At 39.0% G+C, this 20,802-nt stretch overlaps 1 protein-coding gene across 3 annotated transcripts in view; it reads right to left on the bottom strand.

Moving 5' to 3' along the window:
* NUCB2 (nucleobindin 2) overlaps window positions 1–20,802 on the bottom strand; it is a 736,170-nt gene that overhangs the window by 528,829 nt on the left and 186,539 nt on the right. For all 3 annotated transcript variants that reach the window (XM_044082707.1, XM_044082708.1, XM_044082709.1), the window contains exon 5: window positions 17,339–17,465. In XM_044082707.1, the coding sequence (XP_043938642.1) occupies window positions 17,339–17,465 (127 nt within the window). The remainder of the gene's footprint in view (window positions 1–17,338; window positions 17,466–20,802) is intronic.

Raw genomic sequence — 20,802 nt, forward strand, 5'->3', positions numbered from 1 at the left:
GGATACCCATTATATAAAAGATTGAATGGGCTCAAGTCCAATTCAGGAAGATGGGATAAAGTTAATGGGTCGTCCACTCTTCTAAAATAATTTGACATTTCTGATATTTTAGGGACAGGAAAAAATCCGAGTTCTCTGTCCTGTTTCTTATAGTCTGCAAGTCTCTTCATTTTGTCTTTATTCACAGTCATTTTCTCACATTTTCATAATTCACAATCTTGGGCCTATTCATTGAAAGCATTGTGTTTCTCTATTCATACTTAAACAGACTGGCTGATACTGTACCTGGTATAGGCTGTAAGGAACTATATACTTTGCAGCATACTGCTGATCTGTTTCCACTGACTACCTTTGGTCCTGGCTATATGAGTCACGATGGTATTAAGCATCCTTCCCAATTCTTAAACTTATGACCAAACAAGGGTCACCGTTCTGAATGTCAAATCATGTGCCTCACAAAACAAACCTGTTTGAATTGAGAACTACTAAAAGGAGAACAACTTGTCACTCTTTCATACTGCTGGCTTTTGAAAAACAACAATTCTGAAAGGATGGGTATTACAATACGTACTGATATGGGAGACACAGGATACACAATCAGGAATGTCAAATACTCAGCAGTTAAACTAATTACCAAAAAAAAAAAGTCTCAGAGAAGATGAATGCAATACCCAACCAGAGAGACCCTGTCATAGTCTCCCATATTAAGGCATCATGAGGGAAATGCAAATTTTCCTTGAAAAAAAAAGCTTCAGCACACTGGTTCTTAATATTTTCAATATTGCAATCAGACTAATGTATGTGGGAATATTTTATAAGCATTAAATGCCCTAGCAGCATGTTTATTTCATTTCTCTTGTTCCAAATAAAATAATCTATGTATATACTACATTTCCCATCTCCACTCCTCTACCTGTATACCCCCTCTCATGATTGTATATTGCCTTCTGTATAGTACTAGATTCTCAGCCTGACCATACTACTGCACTGTTTAATGTATTAATAGGCTGAATTATACCATATTATGTTTGCATGAATAATTCTGGATGTATTCTTAACCTGATGAGCATGTTTATACTATGTAATGTATGTTCTTTTATGTATATTTGGAGCTTTTCTCCCTGGGCCTCCACTGAAAATGGGCTCTTCTTGGCCCAGTGGACTTACACGGTCATCAAACTGAAATAAAAGAAATGTACAGAGGTTTGTTCAGGTGTACTACAGAATTTCTAATTTCCCAACCCATAACTGTGCTGTTTTTCTAGTTGTTTCCTCCCTGTCAGACAACCACTGGAACTCTGCAATCAAATGGCCCATTTGTACATCAGTGTGGGGTGAGGAGTTGTATAAAGGGTACCAGTCCTTCAGATGAGACATTAAACCAAGACCCCCATCTGCTTGAGTTGGTGGTAGCTCAGGTGGATGTAAAAGATCCCATGGCACCTGTTGAAAAGAGTACGGGTCCTTTATTTATATACCAAAATGAAACTGATTTACAAAATATTTAGAAATATTTACAAGTGTACAAAGACATATATATATATATATATATATATATATATATATATATATATATATATATATATATTTATATATACACAAACACACACACACACACACACACACACATATATATGAATGCACATACATACACACAAATCTGTTGACACAATCATACATTTTTGTCCCTATTAGCCCCCACACTCCTTTTTTCCATAACAACTATCTGATTTTACTTAATATTGTTGTGAAGATCCATTTACCATTAAACATAATTTCATTTATTCTTTCATTCCATATAACCCATAAAACATAAAATAACTTATCTATTCGTTTAACATATTCCTTACTTCTACTCTTACAATATCCATAGGTTCATAGGTTCATACTAGGCTATCTGCCCTAGGGCATTTATAAGCCTAGCCAGAATGTGTTTGGCTTTCGCCACCCATTTTAAATTAATTTTGCTATGCCCTTTTTTGAGGTTAGTATACTGTGCCTCTGTCTAACAGTGACACAAAAGTGATACCCGGGGTAAACCTACGATCTCCCATCCACTCATCAAGATTCCTCTTGAAGAGAGTCAATGAGGGACTCTGCCTAACCTGGACTGGGATTTTATTCCAGAGTGAAGGGAGCCTCTGGGTTATGAATCTGTCCCTCCAGCATGTCCTATTTATTTCGGTGCTGAGGTTCAAGTCTCTCAGCGTGTAGCTCGATGGGATTTGGATTTTCTGAGGTGCAGCATGTCCACTAATTCCAGGTTGGACATTGCTTTATGAGTCAGGCACAGATCGCCTCTGAACAGGCGGTATGCCACTGAGTAGAGCTGGAGTTTCTTTAACCGGGCAGCATATGGCATCTGTTTGAGCCCTTTGATCCTCTTGGTGAGGTACTTTTGGGGTCTTTCCAGTTGCTGCAGGTGTCTGTTAAGGTACATCCCAAAAGGGGCACTGTACTCAATTATGGGCCTGATGAGGGATGAGTAAAGAGGCATGATGACCTCCCCTGATCTAGATGTGAATCCCTTCATGATTAGGTGGGCTATATAAAATGATTTTCTAACCACTTTGGCCACGTGGTTGTCAAATGAGAGATTGCTATCAACTTGGGTCCCCAGGTCCCTAATTACTTCTTCTGTACTTAATGGATTACCACCTATGTGGTAATTTGTGGGCACTTTGTTTTTGCCAAAGGGGATGACTATACACTTTTTGGCGTTTAGCTTGAGGCCATGGCTCTGGCACCAGTTGTCTGTTTCTATGAGGCCCTTTTGGAGGATGCTTGTTTCGGCTGGAGAGTCAATTATGGTGCCCAGTTTGCAGTCATCTGCGAACTTGGTCAGCCACAGTCCTTCCGTGTTGGCCTGTACCTCCGAGAAATATATACTGAACAAGAGAGGTCCCAGGACTGAGCCTTGTGGGACGCCACTTGTAACTAGTTTGGAGTCTGACATGGCTCCAGCAATTTTAACCATGTGGGTTCTGTCCTTGAGCCAGTTTGCAACCCATCTAGTGACATAGGGGTTTATATTTAAGCTGGTGAGCTTATCTATAATGCCCGAGTGGGGTACTGTATCGAAGACTTTTGCGAGGTCCAGGTTGGCTGTGTGGACCACCTTCCCCTCGTCAATGGCCTTGGTGACTGTTTCAAAGAAATCAACCAGGTTTTAAGAGGCAGGATCTGCCCTTAAAGCCGAACTGGGTAGGATCCAGTGTCTGTAGGTCCCCAATATCTTTATTTATGAGGTCCATGATGATCCTTTCCATAGCTTTGCAGACCAAGCTAGTCAGGCTTATGGGGAGATAGTTTCCAGGATCCGTTGAGGCACCACCTTTGTGGAGAGGGACCACAGTTGCTGTACGCCACTCTTTGGGTACATATCCTGTAGTAAGGCTGAGACCGAACAGTAGTTTTATGTTTGGGTTTAGCTCTTCTTGAAGTTCATGTAGGACACAGCCCAGGACACTGTCTGGTCCCGTTGATACTGTGTTTTTTGCTTTGGAGAGGGCGGCTCTTACCTGAGCATCTGAGATGTCAGGGGGGGCAGCACTCTGCTGGGATAGATATTTGCCCTTTTGGTGGGGGTTTGCGCTGAACCTGTCAGCTAGGATGTTGGCAATGTCTGTGGGTTTGGTGTATTTTTTGTCATTTTGGACTAATTCTGAGCATATCTGGGAATTACCACACAGGTTCCTAACATAACTAAAGAAAGCCTTGTGATTATCCTTAGTGTCCTGTGCAATTTTTCTCTCGAAGCTGGCCTTAGACGATTTTATGAGTGCCCATAATTTTTTGCTAATACTGATCAGAGATGCCTTCCCTTTTTGGAATTTTGCTCTATCATTTAGTAGCTTCCTCCTTCTATTTTATAGTTTGTTAATGGCTGGGGTCCACCAGACAGGACGTCTGCCTTTGGAGGATTGGGTCTTGGTTTTATTTGGGATCGCATGATCCATGCATTCCTGAAGGTGTTCATAAGAATGCGTTTATAAAGGATTCTGCGGTCTGGGCCGTATTTTCCACAGGCCCGAGGGCTTTGAAGGACTCCACCTCTGTTTTGAGGAGTGTGAAATTTGCTTTAGAGAAGTTTTTCACTGTGGTTTTCTGGGCAGGGGGTGGTGTCGGGATGTGAATATCCAGTGAGATTAGTTTATGGTCTAATCTTACCAGTGAGGGATACACTTCTGGTCTGGTGCACAGAGTCCCCATATTGGTGATGATCAGGTCCAGTATGTTTTCCCCTCTTGTGGGAGTGGTAACAAGTTGTTCCATAGCATTTGAGTTTATAAATTCTAGGAACCTTTGGGCTAGGGTGTTGGAGCTAGAGTAATGCTCCCAGTCTATGTTTGGGTAGTTGAAGTCACCCAATATAATGGTGTTTGGAGAAACCTTCATATTTTCCAGTGTTCTCAGGAAGGCCGAGTGGAGTTCCTGGGTTAGGGAGGGTGGTCTGTAGCAGGCTATAAACTGGAAGGCAGTTTTACCCACTGTTAGTTGCACATGGATAGTCTCTGATGCTTCGTGCTGTGCCACCAACATGGAGGTGTGGGTATCTTTGATGAATATTGATACTCCCCCTCCTTTTGTGGGTCGGTCCAAGTTTTGGGGCAGAAAAGCATGGTATGAGGTATAACCTGGTATTGCTGGGGTGCTCTTGGGAGCCTTGAACCAGGTTTCTGTTACTGCACAGATATCGATGTTCTCCATGCTAAGGAGAGTTTCGAGTGTGTGCATCTTGAGGTTTAGACTTCTGGCGTTGAGTAGCATTACTCTTAGTTTCTTAGCCCATGTGATACCTATGGAGGTGGGTTTGTCTTTTGAGCCTTGCCTAAAAAAGGCACTATGGGGGTAGCAAGAGCCTTTGCCAATATCTGAAAGCCCAGGGGTGACAGGTGCAAGCCGTCCCTAGCGAAGCATCGTGGCTTGTCAAGCATGTCATCCCAGGCTGACAGGTATTGGATCCCCTATGAATGACACCAATACTTAAGCCAATTGTTGAAATTGATCATCTTGTTTTCATATTGTGGCATCATTCTTGGTGAGGGTAAGATGCTACTCAAGGTCAGGGTCATACCGGCCTGGGCCACATGCTCAGTGAGCTCCTCTATGTCTCTTTTCATGTAGTCCAGGCAGGTACGTCTCAGGTCATTCACACCAGCATGGACAATGACCGAGTCACATTTGTACTTGCCTTGGAGTGACCTGAGTGCTTGTGTTATGCGGCGGATCCTAGCGCCCGACAGGCAGCTTCACCGTGACCTTCTCCTTGTTCAGCCTGGTGAGCGGGACGTCAGTGTGCCTGATGATAGAGTCACCTATTACAAGTGTATCAGGTGTGTTGTTTAGCCTTAAGGGCTGTGACTGTTCGGCACACTGGTTTTGTGAGCTGTGTGTTGCACGTGTTTTGTTTTGGGGTAGCGGTTGCTTGGGTGTCTGCTTTGGAGGTCTCTGCTGCTTAGGCAGATTTTTATTTAGAGCCTCCAAGTATGTTTTTGTGTATTTATGTGTTTGGTTTGCTGTCGTGGTAGGTCTATGTGAGACTGGAATTGAACCGAGTGTGGTTTCCTTCTCCTCCTGACTGGTTACACCAGTACTGAGTTGAGAGAGCTTTGCCTCCAGTTTGGCTATATGGATGCATCTCTCACGTGTTGGAATTTGTTGGGAGGAGGAGTGGGTTGTCTGTGTACATGAGGCAGTTGTAACATTGCCTCAAGATTCCAAGATTCACCAGCTGGAACGGAGAGAAGATTGACAACTGACCTTTGGACATGGTAGAATAGTATTGGGAATTCCTTTATAATTGAAAAAAAGGGCCAATGGGGAACAAGGTACTCGAGGACTTTGTGAGAGTGTAGTGCTTTTAATTTTTTAGTGCTGACTAATATAATTGCTTTAGTGAGCAAGTGCCTTTAGTGAGATACCCAGGTAACTTAAATGCAATGTGTTACAGGTAACAAATGCAAAAACGACAGACCGTAACTTTCTTTTAAGTGAAACAAGGAAATGAGTACAGTAAGCAATGCAGATATCACTAGGGATCCACAGAAGTGCTGAAAAGCCGCGTTTTAGGTGGTATTAGCGTTTCAGGGAAATAACAAGCAAACAACAAGCATACAAACAGGACTAGATTCAGCAGGCCTGGATCTAGTCTATGCTACAGCAAACAAGGTGTACCAATTTCAGTAAGAAACAGTTGAAACATGCAGGCACTATAAGCCTTTAACCAGAAATTCCCAGCTCAGAAAAAAAAAAAACAAATTTGGATAAAAGAGGTAATAATTTGCACAAATGCGTATCTAGAGATGATGGGGATGGCTTTAAATAAAGGAAAACGTAAAGGTTTAGGTGCTGCAGTAAAGACTGGGGTATATATTTTTCAATTAATTAAATTTCTGTGTTAGGTGTATTTTTATTTTATCCACTTCGTTTATCTTCAAAAATTTTTTTACATAGTTTTCCTCATAACTTTACATTTCAAAAACACATGTTCCATAGTTTCTTCTTCATGTTAAAGTAAACACATTCTATCACTTTTCTTCTTAAACTGCATATTTCCTTATACTGGCAATTTTATCTATTACCAGTCTCCACAAAATATCTTGAAATTCTACTTTCTGATTATACCACTTGTGTCTTATTTTTATAGCTTTAAATGTTGACTTTCCCATGGTTTTACATAGTAATGCTTTATCATTACATTCTTGTACCATACTTTTCTATTTTTTTCTATATCGTCAATTTTTATTTTCCACAAAAATATTTTTTCTTGGAAAATGTTATTTCATCATTTATACAATCACTCTCTTTTACTCTTTTTGTACTATACCCCAGAACTTATTATACTTCTATTTATACAATTTTACTAATCTCAGATTTTTCATTTATTCACTTTAACACCTTGTACATATTTAATGAAGCAATTTATACCACTGGGTTAACGCTAAACCACTTCCTTCTTCATTTACATACAAAACTCCTCTTTTTACTTGGTTTAATCTAGAACCTCCATACAAATGAAAAACTTATCTGCAATAATTCCTTTTCAAGTACTGTTTGCAACATAAATACTCTTGGTAAATAAGCTATCTTCCCATCAGTACCGAATTTATCAAATAATCCTTTTTCTGAATGATAATTTATATGTTCTCCAGAAAAGACAGGTTTGTTTTATTTCTTTTATTGTTTTTCCCCAATGAACTCTACTTACCTCTTTACTTCCAAATTTTACACCTAACGCAGAAATTTAATTCATTGAAAAATATATACCCCAATCTTTACTGCAGCACCTAAACCTTTACGTTTTCCTTTATTTAAAGCCATCCCCATCATCTCTAGATACTAATTTGTGCAAATTATTACCTCTTATCCAAATTTGTTTTTTTTTTTTTACAATTACTATAATGTCACCTGCATATGTCAACAGAACTGGAATTCTTGACCCTTCTGGTGTTATATATTCCGCCACATTCATTTTGTAATATGTTTAACACACTATGACATTCATCACTAACGCAAAGAGTATACAACTCACTAGACATCCCTGTCTTACACCATTCTTCATATGAACCTCTTGGCTTAACTAGACATTTACAAGTATTTTTACTTTATTATTACAGTTAAAATTACAACTGGCGTGAATGAACAGAGACATACCCGTCTGGACTATATGAAGAGACATGGTTGAGCTTTTGAATATGTGCCCCAGGCAGGTATGCCCCTAGCTTTGAGCAGCACACTATTGTCACTTAGAATGATGACACATTATAAACAAAAAAAAAATGACTGATTTCAAAAACTGGTTTAGGTTTTGGTGTCAAAAAGGATCCAGTTCCTGTCAGTCTGAGAAGCCATGGTCAACACGCCTTGCTGCTTTGCCAGAAACAGTTTGCACCTGGCACCTCTAGGCTTTTGTCTGCTGGCAAAGGCTGTTGCCTCCCCCATAGTGCCTTTGTTAAGCAATGTCTTGAAAACAACATTACCGATGAGAAATTAGCCAGTCAGAACAGAATATAGGTCATGCTGCTAAATGCTTGGAGCTTAAACCAAAATATGCACTCCCTGGAAGCACTTCTATCACTAGAAGATGTAGATATTAGTGCAGTCACAGAAACCTGGTTCAAGGCCTCAAAGAGCACCCCGGCCTTGCAAGGCTACAACGCCTTCTACACATTTAGACTGCAAAATGAATGTGTGAAAAACTAAAGGAAGAAGTGTTTCTATCTATATTAGAGATAAATTCACCTCCCATCTAGTTAGAATGGACAACTCCGTGGAGTTACTCCAATTCCAGGTTACAGTGGGTAAGACCCCCCCCCGCCCCCCCATTTAAGTCACAGGCAGTTATAGATCCCTCTCCATGGGTCATGACATCCATGAAGCCTACTTGACCAAGCTGGAGATGATCCAATTTTTACTGAGCACTCAGGTTATGGGGGATTTCAATTATCCCACCACCAACTGGGAAACCTTCACTACCTCCAACTTACATGCACAAAAGTTCCTTGACTGTTAATTCAAATGCACTGGAACAAATTGTTCATACCCCGACAAGAGGAACAAACATTCTAGATCTGGTCCTCACTAACTTATCAAACAGATGCACTGCTGCAACTGTCAGATCTTCATTAGTTAAATCTGACCACAAAACAGTCACCTTTGAGCTGGCACTAACACCAAAACTCACAAAAGATGAAATACTGAAAAACATCACCAAGCAAACTATACCCTTCCAGGTGAAGGTATAAATGCATTCCAAGCCCCACCGAAGTTTAGACTACAGCCCTGTAAAATCACTTGCATAAGTATATAAACTTGGCTATACCAGAAAGAATCAAACCTAGAGCCCCAAGTAAAAACAAGCTGTCATGGTGGACATCCAGCATCAAAAACGTTACACCAACAATGGAAAAGTGCCCTCCTTGGCCAACAGGCAAATAAGACAACTTGTCAAATCCTCTAAGGGCTCCTTTGAGAGAAACTTAGCAAGTAAAGCTATGGATAACCATAAGGCCTTTTACAGCTACGTACATAGCCTGAAAGGTAGGACCAAAGCATGTGCAGGAACTAGTGGCCAACGGTATCACATACACTGACCCCACAGAGATAGCAAACCTGGTAGTGGATAGGTATGGTGAAAATTTCACTCCCTTATCCCCCACCAACGTATCATAAACCTTCCCCAAAACTCCCCTCCCACCCTACATAACTGAAAACCAGGTCCTCAAAGCCTTACCCGGGGCAAAACACACAGCCTCTATTGGACCAGACAACATCCCAGGCTGTCTTTTAAACAGGCTAAAACATGAACTAGCATCACCATTAAGTATCCTCTTTAATCATAGCCTAACCACAGGCTTTGTTCCCTTGGAATGGAGAACAGCAACAGTTATTCCCCTCCACAAAGGTGGCCTAGCAACAGACCAGGGGAACTGCAGACCCATAAGCTTGACCAGCCTCATCTGTAAGGCCATGGAATGCATCATTATGGACCTCATACATATAGAAGTAGGTGACCTCCAAACCCTGGATTCTACGCAATTCAGCTTCAGCGAGGGCAGATCCTGCCTGTTAAATCTGGTGGACTCTGAAAATGTGACCAGGGCCACTGATGAGGGCAAATCTGTGCACACAGCATACACTGACTTGGCAAACGCTTTCAACACAATCCCACATTCAGGCATTACCAATAAACTTAGCAAACAGAATGTAAACCCCTTTGTTGTAAAATGAAACAAAAATAATCACTGAGCTCACCACCAAAGGCAGTACACGTGGAAACCAAGTAAATGTAGAAAGCAAACCCGCTGCTGCCACCCAAGCGGAGGTAAAATACTTGAAATAGTTAAAATCAGTTCCTTTATTAACAAAATAAAACATAATCCTGCTGCTGCTGTCTGCATAAGCGCTTTCGGTTGTTGAACCTTTATCAAATCCTAAAGAAAAAAGCAGCTTCCTTTCATTTAAAAAGAGCTTCCTGCAGCTCATTCATTCAATCAACCAATAAATTTTTGGTGAATGGACACACCTCTCATTCAGGATGCATGTTCTATTTCTTTAGTGTTAGCTAAAAGCTTAGAGATTTAAAGTGAAATGACAAAGAATTAAAGCATATGCATTATTTTCATAGATACCATCATTCACATTCACTATTATTTTACTGACATCCTTCTTTGATAGATTGCTATATCACTTAGCATTTCCTTCATCTTACCATATCTTACTGAATCCATCACAATTACAGCTCCTCCTTTGTCTGCTGCTTTCACCGCTATATCCCTCTTTCTTTGAAGTTCATTCAATGCTAGTTCTTGATAACTTAGATTATAGAAATGTTGTCCTTTTTCTTTCAATTTATATTGTTCTACCTCTTTTTCACAAAGCAGCATGAAAACATCTATAGTGGGATGGCTTAATGGAAACAAAGGTGCTGGGTCTTTTGAGTATGATTTTTTTTTTCATGTTCTTGTGTCTCAGTATTGCCAAAACACTCCTTAAGGTCAGATTCCTTCCAAAGCACCTTACGTCTGTCATGAATTCACTCAAGGGTTATCGTAAGGAGGGTATAAAACTTAACCCTCTCCTTAAGATGTTCATTTCATTCCCACTCAGTTCATGTCTAAATATATTTAATACCAGCAAATCTACAGTTTCCGCCTTTATACTTTTCTCTTTTTCCTCTCTCTGCTTATTGAGCTTGACTGTCGTGCATTCTTCCCTTGTAATAAAAAAGGGAGTGGATGTTGTAAAAGTAAATGCACTGCTCCTTCCTTAGGGTCTAGTAACATTATTTTGTTCTGATGCATTAGGTACAATAGATTCAGTAACATTATTAATGGATGCCTCATCTCTTAGATGCATGTGTTTCAGGATCTGGAGCTTCTGAAATCCCTTCATCTAACTCCTGAACACATTCATTCTGTCTGGCTGTTTCTTATTACTGTTCAGGTTTCTGTTGTCATACACTTCAGCCTCCACTATTATTCCAGTTGTTTGCCTTATTTCATTGTTCAGAAGGTTGTTCCCTTGCTGTAGATGCCTCTTTTTGTCTGTTTGTTGCTAAGAATAAGCCTTTCTGTTCCCTTAGCCATTCAAACAGTTGACCCTTCCTGAGGTCAGTAAAGTCTCTTGCTAATTTCGTACTTAACATTTCTCAATTTAGTTTCATGAACCTCTAGCATGTCTTACAGCTCTCCCAATCTCACCAAGTCATTGTCTGAGAATTCCTTTAATTCAAGTTATTTTTGTTTAGTATCTAAGCAGCTGAGCTGTTTTATCCTCTTGCGGCTTAAATAACTCAACTATCAGTTTCATGTAGTTGAAGCTGGTTTCAATATTTATTTTTTGCCATTTGGCTAATATGTCTGGATAGGTGTTGCCATATGTTGGCATACACTTTACTAACAAACCCCTTGGTATGACCTGATGGCGAAGGCAGGCCTCCATGTGAAAACGCTGCCAGTGCAGACGCTTCAGTCTATATGCAGCATCCTCAACATCTTTAAAAATATTTTCAAACGTTTGTGAATCAAGCATATTTTTCAGCATATTAATACTCCCATTCTCTAAATTCAATTAAGCAATGGATTGCTTATATTAGTCAAGCAGTTATTCACAATCCTCTTTGCTGGTATCAGAAAAAAGCTCAGCTTGTTTCAAAGTGTAAAAGCTTGGTGTGGAGTGCTCGGTGACAAGAAAAACAGAAACAAAAAGAATCACTGAGCTCACCACCAAAGGCAGTATGCGTTGAAACCAAGTAAATGTAGAAAGCAAACCCGCTGCTGCCACCCAAGCTGTGGTAAAATAGTTGAAATAGTTAAAATCAGTTCCTTTATTAACAAAATAAAATGTAATCCTGCTGTTGCTGTCTGGATAAGCGCTTTCGGTTGTTGAACCTTTACCAAAATGGGTTGCCAACTGGCTGAAAAACCGGTCGCACACTAACAAAGTGGACAACTCCACATCCACCAGCAGTCTGGGCCCCCATCCATTTGGTATATACTTCTCAGACGTTCAGGTCATAACTAAGGGGTTGTGGCCGACCAGAAGGCTGCAAACTAGGTGCAATCACTGAATCTCCAAATGATGTCTGTATACTCCAGGAGGGCCTCACCTAGACCAGTGACTGGTGTTCTAGTCATGGTCTCAAACTGAATACAAAGAAATGCATCATCATTCCCTTTGAAAACAATGTCCCTTCACAGCATCATCATTCCCTTTGAAAACAATGTCCCTTCACACTATCAAAACAATACCCAATGTACCCACAACGTGGTAAGGGAGCTGGGATCACAAGTTGACCGCAAACTTAAACTGTCTACTGTACTAAGGAAGGCTTTCTATGTAGCACACTTGATTAGTAAAGGTATTGCCTTGAGAATAAAAGAGGTTATGATCTATGGCACTAATCCAGCCACAATTGAGTAAAACTCCCTGTCCAGCATGAACCACACAAAGCACCTACAGCAAATGGACAGACCTCAGAGATTTCTAACAAAGAAAATCAAGGGGCTCCAGCATGTGCCTTACACAGACTTACTACAGTCCCTGTCACTATACTTCATATCATATAGACTTCTTAGGGGAGACTTACACCTGGCCTACAGAGCAATCCAAGACCCAAACCTAATGAACTTGCTACATATCAGTAAATCAAATGGGACTATAGCTACCCATTCCAGGGACCTAAATATGACCTGCGACTTAAATAGGACATGTTGGATGGACAGATTTTCCAGCTACTGCCACGTCTTTGCAACAGGCTACAAATTCATGTGAAGCACAGCACCTCTATGACACTGTTCAAGAGGAACTTGATGAGTGGATGGGGCACCATAAATTCTTACTGGGGATAGTGTCCACAACCCTCCTGGATATGGGCAGTCATCACTAAATGCAATCTTGGGTACTGACTAGCATTTTCATGTTATTACATTGGAATGAAACAGCTATGCTTAAAATGATCTTCGGGTTAACAGCTTAGTAATCTCCTATGATCCAATAATATTACTATACGCTGACATACATAATTTCCTAACCTTCTCACTTATATCGTTTCATTATTACCCAGAATTGTGCGTGTCCAATTATGTCAAATGCCTTATTAATGGTCTCCTTATCAGGACTTTCACCTTCTTTTGTTCACATCATCATTCACAATTTCTCTATCATTAATAATTCTCGACAACCTTTCCTTTTTATATTATATATATCTTCCATAACATTTTTAATTTTAGTTTCAAACCTCATTTGTAGTTTCAGAAAGATCTTATGATTATTATTCAATACTATCGGGCTCCACTTTAATTGTCTTCTATCTTCCTTCTTCCATATGAATTCAAGTTTTCCACTACATAATTCTTTCTAAATAAAAACATTTAACTATTCATTCAAAATCTTTAAAAAATATATATATTTTTTTTGTCAATCCCTTAAATTTTTATACATTTCATACCCTATTCCATCTGGGCCTGCAGTTGAATCTATATTTACTTGTCCTTTCTAATACACTATCATGCTCATTTAAAGAAATCTCCTTTTCCAACTCTTTATTCTATTTTTCTGTTTACTTTTTTTATTTTCCATGTTTTTTCACTACCTTCTTTTTTTTCTTCCTGTACATAATGTACTACACTAATCTTTCCCTGAGGTCTTTCTATTTCTCATGTTACATTTTGTATTTCTCTCACTACACTACCACCATCTTCCTTTACTAATCTGTTTAGTAATTTGATACTTTTTCCTTGTAAAGATATCTTTGCTTATATAACAATTACTGTATTTTTTCTATCACTGTGTTCTAAATCTTCAATGCATCATTATATTTTCTTTTGTATTTTTCTCTCTCTACCTTTCACATCATATTGCGACTGTAAAAAACTGTTTTTATATTCTTCCTTAAATATCATCCACCATTTAGACCAGTTTTTATAAAATGCTCTTATAATAATCTTCCCACAACTATATTACAAATCTCTCTTCTTCTTCATTCCATGCTTTTTCATTTATCCTTTTTATTCCTTTGCCTATTTTTATATATTCCTTGTTTTCCTTTCTCTCTACCATACTGCAACATGATCAGAAAATCCTGTTTCAACTTCCTCCCTCTTCTCCTATAACTAAACCTTCTGATACTATAAAATAATCTATTTCAGTTCGATGCACACCCCCTTTCATATGTCCTTGAATTTTTGTCCCAAAGTTTTAACTTAACACATCTTATAACTTCTAACAATTTTCTTATATCATTTCCTTTCTTGTTATGCTTGCCTCTTAAAACACAATTAAAGTCTCCTGTTATAATATTCATATTTATCACTACACAGTCTAAATCTGATTAAATAAACTTTCCCTTTCTTTACAATTTATACAAGCACATAATGTTCTGTATACCTGTTCTTACCATTTTAAATCTACAATGGTTAATCTTCCCACTTTGCTAAACTTATACCCAGTATCTTTAATGTATATCTACAGAAAATGGATATTCTAGAACATTTCTCATTTCCCAAATTCCAGGTTACCTTTCCTCCCCACAGTTTCTCAGTTCATTATCTTTTTTTTTTCATTTATTAGGGCGGCCATGGTGGTGCAGCAGTTAGCGTTGTCGCCTCACAGTAAGAGGTTCCTTGGTTTGATCCTCAGCTGGGGTGCCTTGTGCGGAGTCTGCATGTCCTCCCTGTGGTCGTGTGGATTTCCTCTGGGTGCTCCGGTTTCCTCCCACATCCCAAAGACGTGCTGTAGGTGGACTGGACACTCTAAACTGGCCCTAGGTGTGAGTGCACGTGTGTGCCTTCTGTGGAAGGTTGCGCTGGGCTGGCAATTTGACACTGTAAAACTCCACTGCCAATCATGAGCGGACATGTCATCTGCTGTGGCGAACCCTAACCAGGAAAAGCTGAAAGAAGAAAAATCTTGTGTTTTCTAATTACAGCTACATCACATGAATTACACCACTCCAGAATGCCTATTCTTACTATATTCTTAATACAATTACATTTACAGAAAGCACTCTAAAATTTTCATTGTGCCTTTTCCTTAGATTTATGGTTTCAGACATTCATATCTAATTACTAGGATATCTTTCTTAGTAGATCATTTTACGCCTAACAAATTTCTTTCCCAAAGATGAAAATCAAACACTGTATTGTCAAACACCTTAACCATTATACCAAGCCCTAATTTTACTGTATATAACCTTTTTCATCCATTTCTCTTATTTTTTTCTTTTGCACTTATCCCTTAAAATTTTCTGTGTTTAGCCTTTTACCAACAGAATTATTATTTTCCCTTTTATTACCTTCCCATTTTCGTCGTCTTCATCACTTACTTCAGAATATTCTGTCTGCTTTATTGTTTTTTCTCATCTAAATTTTCTTCTATTTTATTACTTCCAAAATTTCTTCTCTTTGTTCATTTTCTTCTCTTTCTTTTCCCTTAATCTTATTTTCATTTTTGTAATCCATCCATAAATGTCCAATTTTGTTAAATTTATAACATTTCAATTCACATTTTTTTGCATCATGTCCCATTTCCCACAAATATAACTTTTCTTTTGCCACAGTTACTTATCAAATGTCCTTTTCCATAAAAATGTTTTGGGTTGTCCCCAGTATTCTGTAACACCCCTATTCCCTTCCATATTTATCATGTTTGATATATGTACATTTTTTTCTCTGTAATATTGTGTTAAAAACAGAAAATACCAAACACCAGTCCATAAACTCCTTTTATCATAAACTTTTGCAATGTCCAGTACTTCCTTACATAAATTTTCAAATGTCCTTTCAAATTCTCTAGTTCTACCTCTTTCGAAATTGTACATGATCTCCTTTTTTTGTTTCTCTATTAAATGCTTTTGTCACATAAAATTTCCATGGGTTACAGCCTTGTCATTCTCCAAGAAAACTTTCCATAGAAAAAAACAGTCTCAAATATGTCACAAAAATCTCCGTTAATAAGATTGAATACTCTTACCTCATGTGCTGTTAAGAAAGAATTCTCTTACCTCATGTGCTTTTGCACCAAAAGGAGATATTAAATTGTCCCACACTTCATACCTGTCCATTTCGGTCTTCTTTATTCTGAATTCTTACCACATACTTCTGTTTTTCATTTTCTTCTGCCTTGTTTTCTGTTATTCCACTTCTGTCTTTTTTTACATTCTTTGCATAGCTTTTCTTTTCCATCTCACCACTATTCTTCAGGATTGTCTCGGCACCCTCTTTGTATTTTCTCCATATTAACCCCCCAGGAAACATCTTAATTTTCTGGCTCACTCTGCACCACCACTTCTTTAAGTAAATCACAGAAACCTCGTGACTGGAGAGTTGTAATTATACAGCCATCATTTGCTGACTCATTTCCATCGAACAAGTTTCTTTGAAACTTTTCCTCAGAATCCTGCACACATTCTCTAGTCCCAGTTTTTTTTTCTCCTTCATTTCTTCCACCACTCCATCTCCTTCTCTCTCCATCTGTCTCCATTTCTCCGGGCTGCCTCCTCACCTGTAACAGAAACATGAAGTGCTCCTCCAAAATGGGTCATTCTCAACAGTAAAGAATGGAGGAAGTTCCCCCAATACCCTAAAAAATTTCACCTAGAAGTATAAATACCACCTCAGGTCTCCCCTGGAAACAAGCTATTAGGGCTAATCCAGTCAACAAAAGGATGGATAAATAAATAAATAAATAAATAAATAAATAAGCCATCAGGGTGATTTCCTATGGCCCTAACCCCTCCCTAATTGCCCCCCCAGCAGATGTCATGAGTATTTGCAGACATGAGAGCCTACACAATGCCATCTCTGTGGACATGAACATTCCTGTACAAGCCCCATGAGGCTACAGGACTGACATTGCTAGGTAGCATGAAACCCACATCCCTGGCCCACACTCTTAATGTTGTTCACCTCTTTCTCACCAATAGATGATAGCATTGTCTCACTTTTCTCCAGTACAGCTCCTTCAGCACCCTAGTCACTAATCAATCTTGAGTCATCAGGGTTGTAGTCAGGGCTTCATCACTCTATGCCAACAAGCCAGGATTCTTAGATGTGTTTTAACTTTGATTCTTTGTGAGTTATGTATACATATCTAAAATCTAATAAAAAAGTTTTATCTAACCGGGAATTTCAAACAGGTGGGTATTAAGGATTAAACCAATAGTGTCTTATTAGCCGTAAATATATCTTTTTTTCACAATACTAATGAAGAATGTAGAACTTTATTATATACTTAAATTGATGGGGAGCACAATATGCTAAAGGAAAGTGGTTAAACAACTTTTAATCCAGAAAATGTACAATAAATGAACATAAAGTAATCTTTGTTACATTACCTTGATCAGCATCCATTTTTGCCTTAATCAACATCCGTAACCGTGCCACTTCCTGCCTCTTTAGTTCATCTAATTTTGTTCGAACATGATGACTTACGAAATCAAGCTCTTTGTTTAGTTTTCCATTCTGTTGGAATAATAAAAAAATACAGAAAAAAGAAATATGTGCAGTTTTATTAATTTAAAAAACTAATTTAGAATACAGATGCAATTTAAAGTGACATTTGTATTAAAATATTCACAAATCGGTATAATGAATGCATAACAGCTACCAGCAATTGTAGCATACAATGGATATAAAAAGTGTACATACCCTTGTTAAATTGCCAGGTTTTTGTGATATAAAAAAATGAGACCACAATAAATCATTTCAAAACTTTTTTTCACCTTTAACGTGACCTATAAGCTGTACAATTCAATTGAAAAACAAATAAATCTGTTAGGGCAAAAATATAAAAAATAAAAAACGTACAAGAAGCTGGTTGCAAAAGTGTGCACACCCTTAAACTAATACTTTGTTGAAGCAACTTTTGATTTAATTACAGCCTTCAGTCTTCTTGGGTAGGAGTCGATCAGCATGGCACATCTTGACATGGCAATATTTGCCCTCTCTTCCTTACAAAAGCGCTCCAAATCTGTCAGATTGTGAGGGCATCTCTTGTGCACAGCCCTCTTCAGGTCACCGCACAGATTTTCTATTGGATTTAGGTCTGAGGTCTGGCTGGGCCATTCCAAAACTTTAATTTTCTTCTGGTGAAGCCATTCTTTTGTTGATCTGGATGTATGCTTGGGGTCATTGTCATGTCGGAAGGTTAAATTCCTCTTTAGATTTCTAGCAGACGCATGAAGGTTTTGGACCAAAAGTGACTGGTATATGGAACTGTTCATACTTCCCTCCACCTTGACTAAAGCTCCTGTTCCAGCTGAAGAAAAGCAACCCCAAAGCATGACACTGCCACCACCATGTGTCACCGTGTTCTTTTGGTGATGCGAAGTGTTGTTTTTGCCAAATGTACCTTTTGGAATTGAGGCCAAAAGGTTCAGCCTTCATCTCATCAGACCATAACGCATTTGCCCACACTTGGGAGACCTGATGTATTTTGCAATTTTTAGCTGGGCCTGGATGTTTTTCTGTGTGGGTAGGGTTGCAAGACGGAAGCCTTTTTTTTACAGTCTAGAAATATGGAGAATACAGGAGATTGTTGTCGCATGTACACAACCAGTACTTGCCAGAAATTTCTGCAGCTCCTTCAGTGTTGCTGTAGGTCTCTCTGCATCCTCCCTCACCAGTTTTTGTCTAGTCTTCATCAATTTTGGAGGGACGTCCAGTTCTTTGCAATGTCACTGTTGTCCCATATTTTCTCGAATTTTGTTGACTGTCTTCACTGTGTTCCATGGTATATCCAATGCTGTGGAAATTTTTTTGTACCCTTCTCCTGACCGATTCCTTTCAACAATGAGATCCCTTTGATGCTTTGTAAGCTCTCTGCGAACCATGCTTTTGCTGTAGCAGGCAACTGAGTAAGGTCAGGAAAATCCTACTAGGACAGCTGAACTTTATTTGGGGTTAATCAGTCTCTGACGGCAGGTATGTACCCAAGAAGACTGAATGTTGCAATTAAATCAAAAGGTGCTTCAACAAAATATTGGTTTAAGGGTTTGCCCACTTATGCAACCAGCTCATTGTACGTTTTTATTTTTTATATTTTTATCCCAAATATATTTGTTTGTTGTTCAACTGAATTGTACAGGTTATAGGTTACATTAAAGGTGGGAAAAGTTTTGAAATGATTTATTGTGGTCTCATTTTTAATATCACAAAAACCTGGCATTTTAACAGGGGGTGTGTACACTTTTTATATCCACTGTATGAGCTGTAGATGCAGAATTGGTATAAAAACAAAGTCTGAAAAAATACAAAAATTCTAAAATTAAAGTACAAACTAAAAGACAAAAAAAAATCTGCTTAAAAATCCATTTTGTACCTGATAAGCATACTTCTAGTAGAAAATGCCTCATGTACTCCTGGATGGTTAAAATAAGAAACCAGTGCTAACACCATAATTTTTTTTTATAAGAATATTAAACAAACACACTCAACTTCTTCAGATGTTTTGCAACATGCAGATGCAGTATACAAATATGTCAGAAGAGGGCACCACTCTGTCTGAAAACAACAAAATACAAGCAAAAACAGCATCTTCTGTCTTTGTTGTCGCTGCCCAGTTCCTGTGCATACTTCTCAAGTGTCAGTAATATCCCAGAATGTCACTGATTTTACCTTTTTTTTTTTTTGCTTGCATCTCCTAACATGTTGGACGTTTCTGGTAAATAACTAAAGACAACAGTCAGTTAATGCCAGTCATTAGATTTTCATGCTTCCCATTACTCAAAACATGCATGTTGATGCCAAACCTGTTCATAGGTAGGTACTAGGCTATCGGCCCCAGGGCCCATACAAGCCTAGCCAAAAAATGTACCCTGGCTTTCGCCATCCAAGAAAATTATTTTCCTGTGCCCCTGTCGAGCAGAGCCATCCCCGGGGTGAATTTCCCATTTCCCATCCAATCATCAAGATTTTTCATGAAGAGTGCTAATGAGGAGCTTTGTTTGATATAGATAGGTAGTTTGTTCCAGAGTATGGGAAGTCTCTGAGACAGGAATCTATCCCTCCAGCATGTTCTGTTTATTGTGGTGACAAGGTTAAGGTCCCTAGAGCATGTAGCTCGGAGGGATTGGGATTTCTTTAAGTGCAGCATGTCCAACAGCTTTGGGTTTGACATAGCTTTGTATGCTAGGCAGACATCGCCCCTGAGTAGGCGATATGTGATGGAGTAAAGCTGTAGTTTTTTGAGACGGTCTGCATAGGGCATCTATTTGAGGCCAGTAATCCTCTTTGTGAGGCATTTCTGTGGTCTTTCCAGTTGTTGTAGATGTCTTGTGAGGTACATACCAAAAGGGGCGTTGTACTCTATAATGGGTCTAATGAGTGATGAGTAGAGGGGAACAATGACCTCTTTTTTCTGGATGAGAATCCTTTTGTGATGAGATGAGCCATGTAGAAGGATTTCCTGACCACTGTGGCGATGTGATTATCAGAGGAGAGACTACTGTCCACCTGCGTCCCAAGGTCTTATCACATTTTCGGCATTAAGTAGACTACCAGCTATGTGGTAGTTCATGGGTAAAGAGTTTTTACCAAAGGGGATGACGATACACTTTTTGGCATTGAGCTTCAGGCCATGGCTTTGGCACCAGGTATGTGTCTCAGTGAGGCCCTTTTGTAGTTTGTCTACATCGTTAGGAGTTTTGATTATGGCTCCTAGTTTGCAGTCATCTGCAAACTTTGTTATAAAAGACCTTCTGTGTTGGCCTGCACTTCAGAGAAGTAGATACCAAACAGGAGAGGACCCAGGACTGAACCCTGTGGTACTCCACTTGTCACTGGTCTGATGTGGTTGGAA

Source organism: Protopterus annectens, chromosome 9.part0 (genome assembly GCF_019279795.1).
Source record: "Protopterus annectens isolate FY-2018-M chromosome 9.part0, PAN1.0, whole genome shotgun sequence".
Taxonomy (NCBI): domain Eukaryota; kingdom Metazoa; phylum Chordata; order Ceratodontiformes; family Protopteridae; genus Protopterus; species Protopterus annectens.